Genomic DNA, 15,938 nt, shown 5'->3' with positions numbered 1-15,938 from the left:
CGACTTGCTTATGCAGCGGTCTTGGGCGTAACATCTCGTGTTACAACGATAAACATAGTAGTGTCTGCCATGGCGCTGTGACGCCCTCTGTCTGCATTTGTTTGGCTTCCTGGCTTGGCAGACAGCAGGCGGAGTCAGGAAGGCCATTAGTCCACCTGGGTACACCTGAGTCCACCAGGACTCTGCTTATAAGTGGCTTCCAGTCTAACTTGTCTCCCCTCTCTTTCTCCCAGGCCTCCACCAACTGGTTTGATTTTGTTCCCACTTTACAACACTACACTCATCCATACATTGCATTCATGACTGAGTTACATAATTATGATTATTTGATAATAAATTTACTTCCTTTTAAACCTTGTTTCATGTGTGATACCCTTCCTTTGTCACGTCCTGCAACAACTCTAAAATGAAGGATGACCTCATGTTTACTTAACCATCTTTTGCACTATTATCCTATTTAGCCTTGTACATATTAGTCTTTGCTTATAAGTTTATTGTTGATATTTAATATTATACCTTTGTACAAAGAGCATAGTTTACTAGTAAAATTAAAAGTAAAATTCCTTGAGTGTTGGGATGCACCTGGCCAGTAAAGCTGATTCTGAAGGATTTCTGTGGCTTTGATAACTGTTGGAATTATTTGGCCTCTTTAATAATACTAATTGGTGTTGTATTTTATATCGTTGGAAAGCCTGATCAGTCACCTTTACAACGAGGTATAACTTGTAAGCATCGTGCATTCATGGAACGTGCAACACAGCTAAACGTGTGAGTAGCACTCTAAAGAAATGTGCCAAAATGGACACAGCAGTAGTTTTATTACAATAAAATATTGAACAGACATGATGACCTCTGTGTTTTGTACACGTTACGTCAGCACAATACAATAAGGTGTGACAGGTGAGGGGGTTACATCCAGCCAGTCCCCTTCCCCCCCACTATCCTCCAGCCCCCATTGGGTAGGAGCTCAAAGCTTCCTTAATGTTGTTTTATTATGTTCCAGGTTTGAGTTTTGTATGTTGAGCAGATTTAAGGAGTTATGACCTCCTTTAGACATGGACACACAGCGCTGGTATTACTTCCTGATCTAGGTAGCATCAGTGTCCTGTTAAAAGTTAAACTCTCTTTAACCCGTCAAAGGAGAAGTGATTCAAATCATTTTCAGGGAAAATAGTTAACTGTAACATTCAGGACACTGATGCTACCTTCAGGATAACGTTAGATCAGGAAGTAATACCAGCACTGGATGTCCATGTCTAAAGGAGGTCATAACTCCTTAAATCAGCTTTAACATAACATAACATAACATAATGCTATGTAGCTGTCGACTAATGATACCTAATAGATTAAAAAATAATAATGTAGTTTTATATTAAACACCTGATGTTCCTCAACTCTAAATAGACTTCTAGCTGATCAAAAAGGATGAAGTCAAATGATTAAAATAACTGAGTCTAAACATCTATAAGACCTAAAACCTGGAACATAATAAAACAACATTAAGAAAGCTTTGAGTCTCCTACCTGAGCAGGAAGACGGCCACCGACGAGGGGTCCTCCTGGAAGACGTCGACAGAGTTCCTGTTGGAGAAGAAAAACACATTTTAGTTCATCAAGTTAATAAAACTCAAAATGTTTGTGATTATAAAACATTGTGATGACTGGAATAAACCTGGGTTTCATCATTCACTGTAAATTATCTGTGTTTAACTTCACTTTAAGGCTTTTGGATGAGACTGAAGCAAACTTAAATAAAAGTTTAAATGTAGAATATAATATAGAAACATTAAGTATAAGGTCTTAAGAAACATCTTAACAGATTTATCTTATATTATAAGTTCTATAAGTTTGTTTACCTTTCACCTGATCGAGCTTTGGGGGGAAAGAAAACGCTCTATACATTTATATATATAATATATATTCAGAGTTGTAATTGATCTGTGATATTATCAATAAACTTAATATAATGGAGCACATAAGGTAGGTGAAGAAGAGTTATGAGCATATGAAAGTTAATAAAATCAAGGCAAGGAAGAAGAATTTTTAAACAACCTTTTTAACTTTTAAATGTTTCATTTTCATTTATGTGTTTAATCTGAACTATCTCATTGAGCTGTATGATGTACTCTTATATCAAAATATTTGAATCCTAATCAAATAAGCAGATTTAATCAAATTGATCATTTCAATTAAATCAATAAAAAGGTTTTGTGGTATTTTCATTAAGAAAAACTAAAAACTAATTTAATTAACTAAAAGGTAAAAATTCAGCTTTAATATAAATAATTTAGCATACAATGATGTAATCTTAAATATCAAATTACTTTATTGACTTACAAAATTAACTGTCACAAAAACAAAAACTCTAATTAAAGTTAAAGGTTTAAAATAAATGCATTATATCGTTTATAAATCACTTTATATAGAGAGGGCGCCCTCTGGTGGTTAGTTGTTGGTTACTGCACTTAAATAATAAATGAATCAGACTGCTGTTTCTTTGAGTAAATCAAACACAGAAGGCTGGATGAAGAGCTTTTACTTTTTAAATGAAATAAATGAAGTTTATTCATATTACTTTATCAAGATGAACATTTAATCTCTGAGCTCTGTGAACAGTAATGTTTAGAAAATCATTTTACCTCGGAGCTACAGCACAGAGCGAGGAAACACCTGCACACACCTGTACAAAGAAACAAGAAGAAAACCCTGAATGTTGAGTTCAAACAACAACTTTCTCTTCACTTTTGGTTGAATCTCTCAGACACACGATGTTGTTATGGTTCAGTTAGCATTAGCATTAGCATACAAACATACAAACACGTGTTTTCTTCTTCGTCTTCAATTCTTCTTTTCGCAGCATTTTCATCCAAACTCGGACAGCCGTCATCCGCTCGAGTGGTCCGGGGTCGATATTAAGACCCTTTTTCAAACCGACCCCTACACCAGGGCTCTCCAACAGGTAGCTCTTCATCAAGGTGTAGGTCGAAATACAGCGGCAGGCTTTGGGACAAACTTCCCTCTCTCAGGTGGAAACAGGAACTGTGTGTTACCATGGTTACTCAGCGGAATCTTACAGGAACTGTGTGTTACCATGGTTACTCAGCGGCATCTTGCGGGAACGGCTTTTTTTGTAGCAAATGCATTCTGTAAAAATCTTTATGTAGCCTAGATTATTCTTATTCTTTATTTATATTAGTGTAGACTTATAACAAAACTATTAGATTGAGTCTACATTGTTTATTGTACATATGTACATATGTTTTATTTTGATTTTTAATAATTGTATTCCTGTTTCCTGTTTTCTTGAGCTGCTGTAATGCAAACATTTCCCCCGCTGGGGATCAATAAAGTTTATCTTTATCTTTAAGAGGATACATTTCTGTTGTAGTGACTGTTGGATGTAATTGTAACCCAGTGCCAGCAGAGGGCAGCAGTGTGATATGAATGCATGATGCAGCGGTTAATTAGACCTGACCTGTTAACCTCCAGGTGAGCTGTGTTGTAATATTTACAGTCTATGGTTGTAAAGTGTAGAAGTTACATTACAGCCAGCCTGATTGAAGATGGAATATCTGCCTCTTAGTTAACCTCTACGCCACCATCACATCTGCCTGTCTGTTTGCAGTACATTAGGCCAGTTTAAAATCATCTCCAAGGGGAGTAAATCTAGAATCTAGTGAGACATTGTGTAATTAAGCTCTTTTCTGTGACAACAGGCTCAGACTGTGGTTAACTTTTTTACATCACAGCAACACAGATATATATATTTACACACTTTATTTCAAGAGAAGTATGGAGTTACCCTTTAAAATCCCAAAACAAACAGTAGATCCAAAACTATTGTTGAGGGATGTGTGAGCATGACGTGCAGCCACATCACCAACAGCAGCCACACATTTCACCAATATGGAGTTAATAATGCGACGTCCAGACAGGGACAGCTCAGTCTCCATCTTGAAATGATCTTCACATCAATTATCAAACTGTTAGTCCTGAAATTGCCGGAATCCTTCACAGTATTTTGTAGAGGGTTACAGAGGTACGTCACAGCTCGTGGACAGATGTGGAATAAAGTGGGTGCAGCTCTGAATGACAGTTCTCAGTCGTGGTCCTTTTGTGAGGCATCAACAATAAAGAAGAGATAACAAATGATTTCAAATGCTGCCGCCCCTGCAGCATTAAAAAAAACAATTACATAAGGGGGGTACGTTTTGTAACAAAGCGCTAAAACCTAACATGACAATCTATAACATAAACCACCATGTTCACACAACACTTTTTTATTTACTTCACCTTTATTTCAACATTGCCTTGTTCATTTCAGTCGTGTGTAAATACATACATGTACAAGAACAAACTAAATATAGGTCATACATTGGGTGGAAAAAAAAAGCATAAAGACATCAGTAATTGTTGATCTAGTCAGTCCTTAAACGGCTCGACTTCAACTAACGACGGATGTTTTCAACGATAAATGGGCGACAGTAATACTACAGTTATCAAGACTGATTAAGATCAGAAATTCAAAACTCTGCTGGGACGGTTCTGCATGTAAGGGGTGTTGGACTGATGTAGTGAGGGATATGAGGACACATATGATTAAACATATAGGATATCAAGTATTGGCCGTGTCTGTGATACATTTCCAGACTACATGCATGTATTTACACACGACTGAAATGAACAAGGCAACTTTTAAATATAAGTGAAGTTCAAAAAACATAATAATAATAATTGAAAAAAAAGTAAATGATAGAATCTAGTGAGACATTGTGTAATTATGAACACAAATGATCATCTTTGATAATATGTAAGCCTTCCTGTAAAAGTGTTTTAAATATCATCCCAACAAGTTGTTCAGCACTTTTGACAGAAAGCGTTTTAATGTTTTAACAGGCCTCTCTATTCACATTATGCTGTACTTTAACCACAAAGAACAGATAATCTATGGAAAGCTCCCATCCATGGTGGTCGACCACTGTGGCTGTTCTTGAGGAGACCCTGGTGTCTGCAGGACAAATTTAGAAGCTTTGTTTTCAGTGAAAGGGATGCAAAATATTTTGTCTCAAGTCTAAACTAAGACCCAGGAGCATCCCATTTAGAAAGGGGCACAAGGATTACTTCCAAGGACAGGACTCTGAAGTTGTTTCTTAATTCACAAGTTTGGCTTACAGCTGATTTTAAAACATAAACACACACCTGTTCCTATCAGAGCACACACACATGACCATGCACCAGCCATACTTTGGTACACACAAAGACAAATGAACAAACAGTTTTATAGACTAGTTGAAGTTAAGCCATATTATTCTCTGCAGGTTCTCAAATATAAGGGTCAGTTAACATCTGTCTTTTGCGTTATGTTTTTTTAAGTCATAATTCTTTCCACTTTTGCAGAGAACAACATGAATTTCACATTTTTTAAATCTAAAATACAAGAATCTTCTGGTGACAGTGAATGCATCTTCCCCCCTTATTTGTTTTTACATTTGTTTTTATGTGATTTTACCACATCCTCCTGGATAAAACCTCCACTTTAGTTTTCTCTGAGCAGCACTGAGTCAAGAAGGAGGAGGGACTGTTCCAGCTGGGTTGTTGAACTTAGAGAAAAAGGAATCCAGCCTTTCACTGAGTTGAGTTGCTCGTTCTAATAAGATGTCTTCAACCTCAAGAGTTCATTCAACCTGACTCCTTTCCTTTCATTTTCAACCTGAAGGACGGGAAACAGATATGATTATCAAATTGTTGCATTATTTCTTTATTTTAAGATCACAAAGTGATAAGTTAAAACTTAATGTATTGCTTTGGGAAGGCTGCAAGGTTGCAGAGACAAATAAGGACTGGATTTCCAAAGTAAAATAGAGAAGGAAAACTTAATGCAACATCAGTTCTTTAATATTTATCATGTTGAGAAATGTCTTTTTATTCAACCTTTTTAAAAAAGGAATGTACCTAAACGAACTTTTAAGTCCGAGCTCTTAACACTGGATGAATCTGCTTTTGTTCACCAGAAGATGGCGCAGTGGAACCAGCTTCAGGTGCTGGACTGCAAGTACCTGGAGCAGGTGGAGCAGCTTTACAATGACTCGTTCCCCATGGACATCAGGCAATACCTGAGCAAGTTTCTTCATTTTAAGATCACAAAGTGATAAGCTAAAACTTAATGTATTGCTTTGGGAAGGCTGCAAGGTTGCAGAGACAAATAAGGACTGGATTTCCAAAGAAAAATAGAGAAGGAAAACTTAATGCAACATCAGTTCTTTAATATTTATCATGTTGAGAAATATCTTGAATCGCAACAATAACATTACTACATAATTGTAGTGGCTATTTGTCCAAAACAACAAAAAAAAAAAAATCAAATGACCACTGATACACCGTGGGGATGTAATGTATGCAGGCAAAAGAAATCCAATGTCCATGCAGGAGCTGCGGTATTTTGCTGGTTTATTTGATGAAAACAAACAAAAGAACAAAGAAAATCGTGGCTCCCGCTGCCTCTCTTGACCTGATAAAAAAACAATAGGCCCACCAGGTGCATGCCGGTCCTCTACCTGCCTCTGACTTAAATAATCTCCGGTGCCCACAGTATTGCACCAAATACCTAACAAAATACTAATACAAAACTAAATTTACTAAACAAATAACTAGCAAAAAAGAAAACATTACCCAAAGTCTTTTCTAAATAAAGAAAACGTGTAGAATAATTAAATAAACAACACCACCCAAATATTAGTAAACTAAATACAAAAACTAATTTTATGCCCAATTAAATAGCTCCAACATTCCGGCCCCTAATTGTGCATTATATCACAATTACCATTATCTTAAAAGGAGCTATTCCTGCCAACTGAACTATGAATCAGGAAGATTCTATGCGTCATGCATTAACTTTAAATAAATTGTCTTCTTGATGATCCTGCGACAAAACAAGTTAGAGAGAAACAGGTAGAGGTAGAGAGAGAGAGAGAGAGAGAGAGAGAGAGAGAGAATCCGTCCATGAAGCTAGACAGCTGCTTCCAGGAGCAGACAGAGCTTCATTACCGGCCTCTCCAGAATGCTGGTTCTTGTTTGAAGTCGCACAGAGCGTACCAAGCCCTTTCCATCTGGTCTGACTTCCAAAACTTTCCCCATCATCCATGATCCTCTTGGAGCTGTGTTGTCAGCAACAAGAACAATGTCTCCAGAAGTAAGACTTCTTCTGGGCCTTGTCCATTTTTGTCTCTCCTGCATCAAAAGGTAGATACTCAGAAATCCATCTCTTCCAAAAAAGTTCAGCCATGTACTGTATTTGCTTCCACCTTTTCCTGACATACAGATCACCTTTGTCAAACAGACCTGGTGGCATGATTGGTTTGCCCTTTAACATGAGAATGTGATTTGGTGTGAGGGATCATCCGGATCATCTGAGACTTTTGTGATGGGTCTGTCATTCAATATTGCCTCGACTTCACAAAAAACTGTCTGAAGCCCTTCATCATCCAGAGTCTGCTGTTTCAAAACTGAGGTACGAACACTGTAAACTGAGCGAATCAGGCGCTCCCATATACCACCTTGATGGGAAGCTGCTGGTGTGTTGAAGTTCCATTTTATGCCATCATGGATCAAAGCTTTCTGAATTTTGCCGTGGTTCAGAGTAGCTAGACTTTCTTTCAGTTCCCGGTTGGCTCCAACAAAATTAGTGCCATTGTCAGACCTGACCGTTGAGACGGGGCCTCGTCTACAGATAAACCTCCGAACGACATTTATACAGGAGTCTGTATCTAGTGTATATGCCACCTCCAAATGCACAGCACGACTGGTCATACAGGTGAATAACACTCCATAACGCTTTAGAACACTTCGGCCTCTTTTTACATCAATGGGGCCAAAAGAGTCAACACCAACATTTGTAAAAGCAGCTTTGTCAGGCAACACTCTCTCTTCAGGCAAGTCAGCCATCTTCTGTTCAGCAAGCCTTCCTCTGTTGCGTCTACAAACAACACAGTCTGATATCATTTTTCTAGCAGCAGAGTTTGCATTAATGATCCAGTACTTCTGCCGTAACCTGGACAGCATGTGATTTCTTCCTGCATGTCCCAGCTGACAATGAATGTGGGCGCAATATTAGTGTGGCTACATGTGTGTCTTAAGACAGAATAACTGGATGTTTAGATTCAGCTGGCAGTGCTGCTTTATTCAGCCGACCTCCCGCTCTGAGAACTCCATCATTCATCACTTGGTCCAGTTTGTATAGAGGACTTTCCTTGGAGATGTTTTTTAAGTCACACTTGAGTGAGGTGATTTCAGCTTTGTAATGTTGTCTTTGCACATGCTGAACGATTGACTGCTCTGCTTTTGCAAGATCTTCGGGAGTCAGACTTTGTCCCTTGAGTGTGACTTTAAAACTCTTAATTCTTTTTTCCACTGGATGCTCTTGAATCTGTAGATTGTCTTGATTGAGGCTTGCAGAAGCACAACACTCTTTTCTCTTCTGTACCAACATCATTAGAACTTCCTTGACCTTTAGAAACCAAGCTACAGATGATTTTAACTTAATCCAGGATGAAAAGTAACAGATCAGGTGGTTGGTGGCATTTTCCACATCCTTGACAATAACATTCACTGCCAAGTCCCTTTTGACCTCTGGGTCACCTGCAGAAATCACATCAAGCTCCTCAAGCTTAGGCCACTCCTCCTTTGACCTAGAGAGGAACTCAGGTCCATTTATCCATCTCCTGCCTTTCAGGAAATCCTCAGTTTTCAATCCTCTCGATGCTTCATCTGCGGGATTCTCTTTTGAAGCCACATATCTCCACTGATCAACATCTACTGCTTCTCTGATGATGGCAGTTCTGTTTGCCACAAAAGTGTGGAATCGCCTGTTTTCCTTACTCCTTCGTTGCTCATCCTCCTTGAATGAGCTGTTTTTGTGAAATTTTCTTTTCAGGCACTGGAGGCGCTGTTCTGCCACACATCGACTGTCTGGTTAGAAAGGGTTTTCCTGTTTGAAAGGTAAGTCAACACAGTAATGACCTCCAATACATTGAGCTGTGCTGCTCACAACATTCATGAACTTAATGTCTTCTCTGGACATTTCAATTTGCTCTTCTGACAATCTCTCATTAAAATCATGGTTGTACTGTTTAACAGTTACAGCAGGGCAGCCACTCTTGCTCCTATTGCTTCCACCTCGAAGAGGACCATTAATGACCCAACCGATCCTGGTTCTTACTGCGTAGGGTCCTTCATCCTGACTGTTTATCAGCTCCCAAGGCTCCAATACTTTAGGGGCATCAGTACCAATGAGAAGATCCACTCCAGCATCAATGTCATGGAGCTCTACATCCTTTAGATAAGACCATTGAACAAGATCCTCTTGTCGTGGGACATTCAGTGAAGAAACAGGCATGGTCTTTTGTGTTAAAACATCAGGTAACTGAATGAAATCATCTGCATTTACAGCAGACACTGCAAGATCTGACAGAACATGAGCATTTACAATCTTCCTTTGTCCCATTGTTCTCAACAAAACACTTGTCCTTTTACCTTTCAGGTTCAATTTTCTTGCCAGGTTCTCCGTGCAGGATGTTCCTGAACTTCCTGGATCCAAAAAGGCGTATGTTTGCACAGTTCTATTACTCCTCTGGCTCTTAACTTTGACAGCAACAATAGAAACGATTGAATCGTCTTCACCACCAGCCCCAATATGGCCACAGGTCTGAGACATGACAGTAGAAACACTTGAATGGCTCACGGACTGTTGTGATTGTTCGGAGGATGTGCCTTTATCCTGCCGCTCGATATGAAGGACTCCTGGGTGCTTTTGGTGACACACGTCGCAATCCAAACGACTCCTGCAGTCTTTGCTTGTGTGGCCTACTTTCAGGCAACCAAAACAAACTCCCTTTTCTTTCATGAAATTAATCTTATCACGATGTAGTTTACCTTTAAACTGAAAGCATTTTTCCAATGTGTGGTTACCTTTTGTGCAAAACAGACAGTTATAAAGAGACGAGGACTTGGTCTTGTTTCCTGCATAATGAGTAATGACTCCTTCCTTTACTGCAGTGACATTGCTGTGAATATTTAGCGTTGGAGACCTTGGAGTTGGTGGTTTGTGAGTCCTGAATGTTGCCAAAAAGTGGGTCTGAGGCAACTCTAACTTGCTTTTCAATGAAGCCAACAAGATCAATAAACATTGCTCTGCGGCCACTACGCTCTTGAAGATCACATGCAACACTTCTCCATCTTTCCCTGAATTTGTAAGGCAGTTTTAAGATGATGCTCCTCATGTTAAAAGGTAAGTCCAATTCCTTCATTTGCATCATTCGCTCCGTTAGATTTGAGCATCCTCGAAGAAACAGTGAGAATGATTGTAGCGCTTTAGTATTCTCACTTTTAACAGGTGGCCAGTTGTGAATCTTATCCATATAGGCAGCTGCAATTTTGTATTCATTTCCAAAATGCTCTGCTAAAAGACCTTTGGCTCTATGGTATCCAATTTCTGAAGGCAGATGTTGACAGCTGTGCACCAAGTCCCTTGGTTGCCCCCTGGTGTACTGTTCGAGAAAATGCAAGCAGTCGCTCCAATTGGCTGTTTTCTCCTCCACTGCATTGTCAAAAGCTCTTATGAAAGACTTGTATTGAAGAGGGTCTCCATCAAATACCGGGATGTTTCTTGATGGGAGAATAGAACTCAGATTTTGCTGGACCAGCAGAGAAGTAATATCATTTTGTCTCTGCATTATGTTTACAATGTCATTCTGATAGTTGTCAGTCTGCTTACATACAAGTCCTGTTTGATGTTCATTAGCACTTTCAGTCACTTTTACTGGAGCATGAAGCTGTAACATCTCATCCTTTTGTGTTTCTTGTCTTTGTTTGTGCTTAACATCTTGTGGATGAGAGATGGTATCAAGTCCAGCAATAACATTAACATTTTCTTCAATTACTGGTGCAAAGGTGTCAGCATTGGGATTTAATGCACTGACCTTTTGAGAATAGTTCCTTTTAAAGTAAGACTTCATGCCATCTGAATATTTTGAGCCACACTCTGATGAATTTATTTCCAAGACCTGAAGCTTTGCATTTGTTACAGCCAGTTCCGTTTCAAGTTCCAGTTGTTCCTTTTCTCTCCTCAGCTTTTCCTCTTGAGCTTCTATTTCATGTTTCGTTTTTAAAGCAGCAACACGCTCATTTAGAGCTGCCTTGTTGACCTTGGCTTTAATGCGTGCAGAAGAGGCTGATGAGGTCCGTGATGAATGAGAACGAGTCCTCACAGAATTTGATTTTACACGTGACACATTAGTAGCACTGTCTTCAGGGTTTATATCATCTGCAAAATCCTTTTCGTCGGGAGTGTCTCTTTCTGTCACATAAGGATGACCCTTTTCAGGCAGCCAGTTTTTAACCCCTTTTGTGAATTCACCGAACTTTGTCATTTTTTCTTCGAAGTATTTACTTTGTTTTGTCAGTTCATCTTGTGGCAAGGGCAGCTTGATTAAAGCTTCGTGCATGTGAGCTGCATCTTGATGACACTGAATGAACGTGACAAGCTCGGAGTTGACAGAATTGACATTTTCACTTGACTCCATTAACAGGCAAATTTTTTCTCCACACTTCTTGGCTTGTTTACATTTTGCACTCCTTTTTTCCTGGCACATTTGTGTGTAGAAGCACAAGCCTTTAGAAGTGATTTTAATGTTTCTTTTAGTTGACGACATTTCAACATCATTTACAGCAACATCATCCATGTTAGCGTTTTTTTTTGTTTTGTTTTAAACTGCTTGTTGCGCAGCAATCAACATCCACAATGAGACAGAAAAGCAGGCCAAAAGCTTTCGACCAACATAACTGGTTTATTGGCCGATCAGATCCAGTTTTCAACACAAAGACACACTCTGCAGTCGGGTTAATTGTCAATGGAAGCAGCCGACAGTCTTGCGTAAAAGTGTTGCGTAAAAATAACACGCGGCGGTTCTGCGCCGTCCAACTCCTCAAACTTCATAAACTTGGCACTTTAACGTGAAAACACTGACATTCAAACTCCAATCGTTTGGCCATTTTCCAATACAGCAGTCGTGTCACATACCAGTTTCTTGTGAGGAGGCTGAACGTTGTGTCGATCTGGGCCAGAAGCCGGTTTCCTTCTGACGCTGATTCCAAAAGTTTGAATAAAACAATCTGTGCCGTTCATCCATCTAAAATCCGCTGCCTCTCTTGACCTGATAAAAAACAATAGGCCAACCCAGGTGCATGCCGGTCCTCCACCTGCCTCTGACTTAAATAATCTCCGGTGCCCACAGTATTACACCAAATACCTAACAAAATACTAATACGAAACTAAATGTACTAAACAAATAACTAGCAAAAAAGAAAACGTTACCCAAAGTCTTTCTTTAAATAAAAAAAAACGTGTAGAATAATTAAATAAACAACACCACCCAAATATTAGTAAACTAAATACAAAAACTAATTTTATGCCCAATTAAATAGCTCCAACAATAATCATAATTTCAGACATTGCGTAAACCTTAAATAGTTTCTTTATTTTAGAGTTCACACAGATTATTATTTTTCCTCTGAGTTCTACTTTTTATTCAACCTTTTTAAAAAAGGAATGTACCTAAACGAATCTTTAAGTCCGAGCTCTTAACACTGAATGAATCTGCTTTTGTTCACCAGAAGATGGCGCAGTGGAACCAGCTTCAGATGCTGGACTGCAAGTACCTGGAGCAGGTGGAGCAGCTTTACGATGACTCGTTCCCCATGGACATCAGGCAATACCTGAGCAAGTAGATCGAGAGCATCGACTGGTGAGAGGGTTTTTTTTGTAAAGTAGAACAAAAGTTTTTACTTTTCAAGAATAGAGATCAGAGCCTCATTTGTCTTGTGCTCCGTGCCTCTTCAGGGACACAGTGGCGATGCAGGATTCCTTAGCCACAGTTCAGTTCCACGACCTCCTGGCTCAGCTCGACGACCAACATAGCCGCTTCGCCCTGGAAAACAACTTCCTGCTACAACACAACATCCGCGAGATTAAGAGGAACCTACAGGTGAGAACATTTATAATGCCCCCTGTCATGTAATGATCACATTTTGACAGAACTTATCCATCTCTCGACTGGGCGTTACCAGACACGTTCCTCAAGACGTTTACTGTTCAATGTTCCTCGAGTCAGATCGGAACTGGGAAAATCTGCTTTTTCTCATTCTGCACCGGACTCATGGAACAACATACAGCATCTTCTTGAGGGAAATGAACTCTTACCTTTTGGGCATTTTAGAAACCTGATTTTAAGCCTCCCAACCTCTGTTTGTAACTGTTTTACATAAGTGTGTTTTTTTATTGCAGCTTTGTACTCGCTTAATTATCTTAGTACAGTTTAGCCTTTTGTAGACTGATTTTAGCAGTCTTGTATTATCTGTCCCCTGTTTTTATTTTTGATTTAATGTCTGTTTTAAATTATTTCTGCAATTACTCGATGTCATTGTAAATGAGGGTTGCCCCTCAATGATCTTTCGAGTATAAAGATAAAGATAAACTTTATTGATCCCCGTGGGGGAAATTTGTGCATTACAGCAGCTCCAGAAAACAGGGGACGGGAATATAATTATAAAAAATAAAAATAGAAGTTAAAAACAGATCAAACATATTTACATCATTTAAATAAAAAAAATACAATAATGTAAAAAAATACAATAATGTAAAATTACACAGTAAAATAAAGGTTAAACAATAACTATAACATTCAACCTTTATGAATATCAGTGAGTAAAATATTCAAAGCACATTAGTAAATGTTAACTGGGTGCCGACCCTCCTGTCGGATTACCTGAGCTATGAGCTCTGGAGTCGCCACATTAACGATGTCAAACGGACCGAACCTGGAGCGCCAGATGGGCCCGTACAATCTCTTCTGTACATCCTAGAAACACCAAGTCAGTGTGTAGAATGAAAAGTGTAAATTTAAGTAGAAGTAATAACATCTCTACAATGTGTAAATGAATGAATTTACCAGAAACATGTGCAGGGAAGAGAAATACTTTTACACTTTTAAAAACACAGTTTTTCTACCTGCCAAGTCTCAGGAATAATAATATCAGGAAAAATAATTTAGAATTTTTTTTAACCCTTAAACTAATTGAATCAATATTGCACTACATTAAAATCTATACTATTTCTAGTATAGCAGAGTGTGTCTGCTTCATCTATCAATGTGACACACTTTAGATTAGACGACAGACTTTCATACATAAATCCCCTGCAGTGAGCTTCTGGTACTGGACAAAATCCTGTTATAGATACGTGTGTGTGTGTGTGTGTGTGTGTGTGTGTGTGTGTGTGTGTGTGTGTGTGTGTGTGTGTGTGTGTGTGTGTGTGTGTGTGTCATAAAAAATATTTTGATTATAATTTAAAGTGTTTGAAGCTTTTATTTTAAATGTGTTTTCACTAAGAGTAAATCTTCCAGATTCTCCATCTTTACACTGCTTGTTGTGTTTATACTGCCCCCAATGGACAAAATGTGGAACTACATTTGTGTTTTAAAAAACATTTTATTTTTTCCCACTCTTGAGAGCGTAGTTAGCTCATATATGTCTTGAAAAATGAAGCATTAGCTATTCTGTCGACAATCAAAGGTATTTATTTAATTTAAACTAAAATGGTCTTATTTTTAGACTACAAATCGTTGGTACACTGTCCCCATCGACCCCGAACGGAAGTAGGGAAATATTGGATGTTAAATGAAACAGCATAGTTTGGCTGCCATCTAGTGGACAGGATTGGTAACTACAGTCAAACTATAGAGTTTATGAGTTTGTTTATGATTATTTCCTGATGTTTGTTGCTGTTTTTGTTGTTGTAGGCCAACAATGTCCCTGCCTGTTGTTGTCATCTCTAACGTCTGTCAGCTGCCCAGCGGCTGGGCCTCCATCCTCTGGTACAACATGCTGACCTCCGAGCCCAGGGTACACAACCAGGACTCTCATTGATGATTACAGATGTTTACTTATCACAAATATCAAACATACAATCAGGTGATAACTTAATGATTTAAACAAGTTTCACAGCTGCCACCTTAAATTCATAAACAGACCATTAATACAATCTGAATGTTGACGCGTGTATAGCTGTTTTACGGTTGGTCTTTTGAGTATATTTTGATGCCTGTGCTTTTTATATTAAGTAAGGTTTTGAATAAAGGTCTTCTATTCGTAACAGAGTGTCTTTAACTGAAGTTTTGCTAAAAGATCAGAGTTCTATAAACCAAATGGTTTGACTTTTTGTGTTTCCATCTCTTCTTCTTTCCTCTCCTCTCCCTCAGAATCTGAAGTTCTTCCTCAGCGCTCCGCAGGCCAAGTGGTCTCAGCTGTCCGAGCTCCTCAGCTGGCAGTTCTCCTCCGTCACCAAGCGAGGCCTGAACCAGGAGCAGCTCAACATGCTGGCTGACAAACTCCATCATGGGCTTCATCAGTAAGGAGAGGGAGAAGGCTCTGCTCAGTGATAAGTGTCCCGGGACCTTCCTGCTCAGGTTCAGTGAGAGCAGCAGAGAGGGAGCCATCACCTTTACCTGGATGGAATACGACCTCTGCAGTGAGTGAAGGACTGATGTTGTTTATGTCTTATGTAAAGGAAGAATGTGAAACTCTTTGATCCAGTAGATATCGCCCTTTAGCACCAGCATTAAACCAAAAACATACAATATGCTCAGATAGGTCGTGCTGTGCTACCCCCAAAACCTTTCACTCAGTATCTGACATTTTCTGATCTTTAAATTGAAGAACAGTTGTCTACTCCCTCTCTCTCTCTTTCACTCTGTGGAGCCGTACGAGAAGAAGGAGCTGTCAGTCGTCTCTCTGCTCGACATCATCTGTCACTAGAAAGTGACGGCTGCAGAGAACATCCCAGAGAACCCTCTCTGCTCACACAGAGAGTAAGTGTTCTGGTTCCACAGT

General features: G+C 39.1%; 1 protein-coding gene, 1 long non-coding RNA gene and 1 pseudogene across 2 annotated transcripts; 2 read left to right on the top strand and 1 right to left on the bottom strand.

Annotated features, from left to right (window-relative positions):
* Window positions 1-799: 799 nt before the first annotated feature.
* On the bottom strand, window positions 800-3,221 carry LOC136178130 (uncharacterized). The gene is made up of 3 exons (XR_010665469.1): window positions 2,814-3,221; window positions 2,639-2,679; window positions 800-1,580 (listed from the first exon to the last, which is right to left on the bottom strand). It is a non-coding gene; the product is annotated as an uncharacterized lncRNA (long non-coding RNA).
* Window positions 3,222-12,629: 9,408 nt separating this feature from the next.
* On the top strand, window positions 12,630-14,708 carry LOC136178189 (signal transducer and activator of transcription 1-alpha/beta-like; annotated as a pseudogene).
* LOC109990185 (signal transducer and activator of transcription 1-like) lies at window positions 12,897-15,921 on the top strand. Its single transcript, XM_065951680.1, has 4 exons — window positions 12,897-13,036; window positions 14,849-14,951; window positions 15,308-15,576; window positions 15,807-15,921. The coding sequence occupies exons 2-3, from the start codon at window positions 14,856-14,858 to the stop codon at window positions 15,458-15,460; spliced, it is 249 nt and encodes an 82-aa protein (XP_065807752.1). The 5' UTR covers window positions 12,897-13,036; window positions 14,849-14,855; the 3' UTR covers window positions 15,461-15,576; window positions 15,807-15,921.
* Window positions 15,922-15,938: the final 17 nt, after the last annotated feature.

The sequence above is a fragment of the Labrus bergylta genome, chromosome 24, assembly GCF_963930695.1.
Source record: "Labrus bergylta chromosome 24, fLabBer1.1, whole genome shotgun sequence".
NCBI classification, from domain to species: Eukaryota; Metazoa; Chordata; class Actinopteri; order Labriformes; family Labridae; genus Labrus; species Labrus bergylta.
The sequence above is the reverse complement of the archived record's forward strand: the minus strand, read 5'-3'. Positions and strand labels throughout refer to the sequence as shown.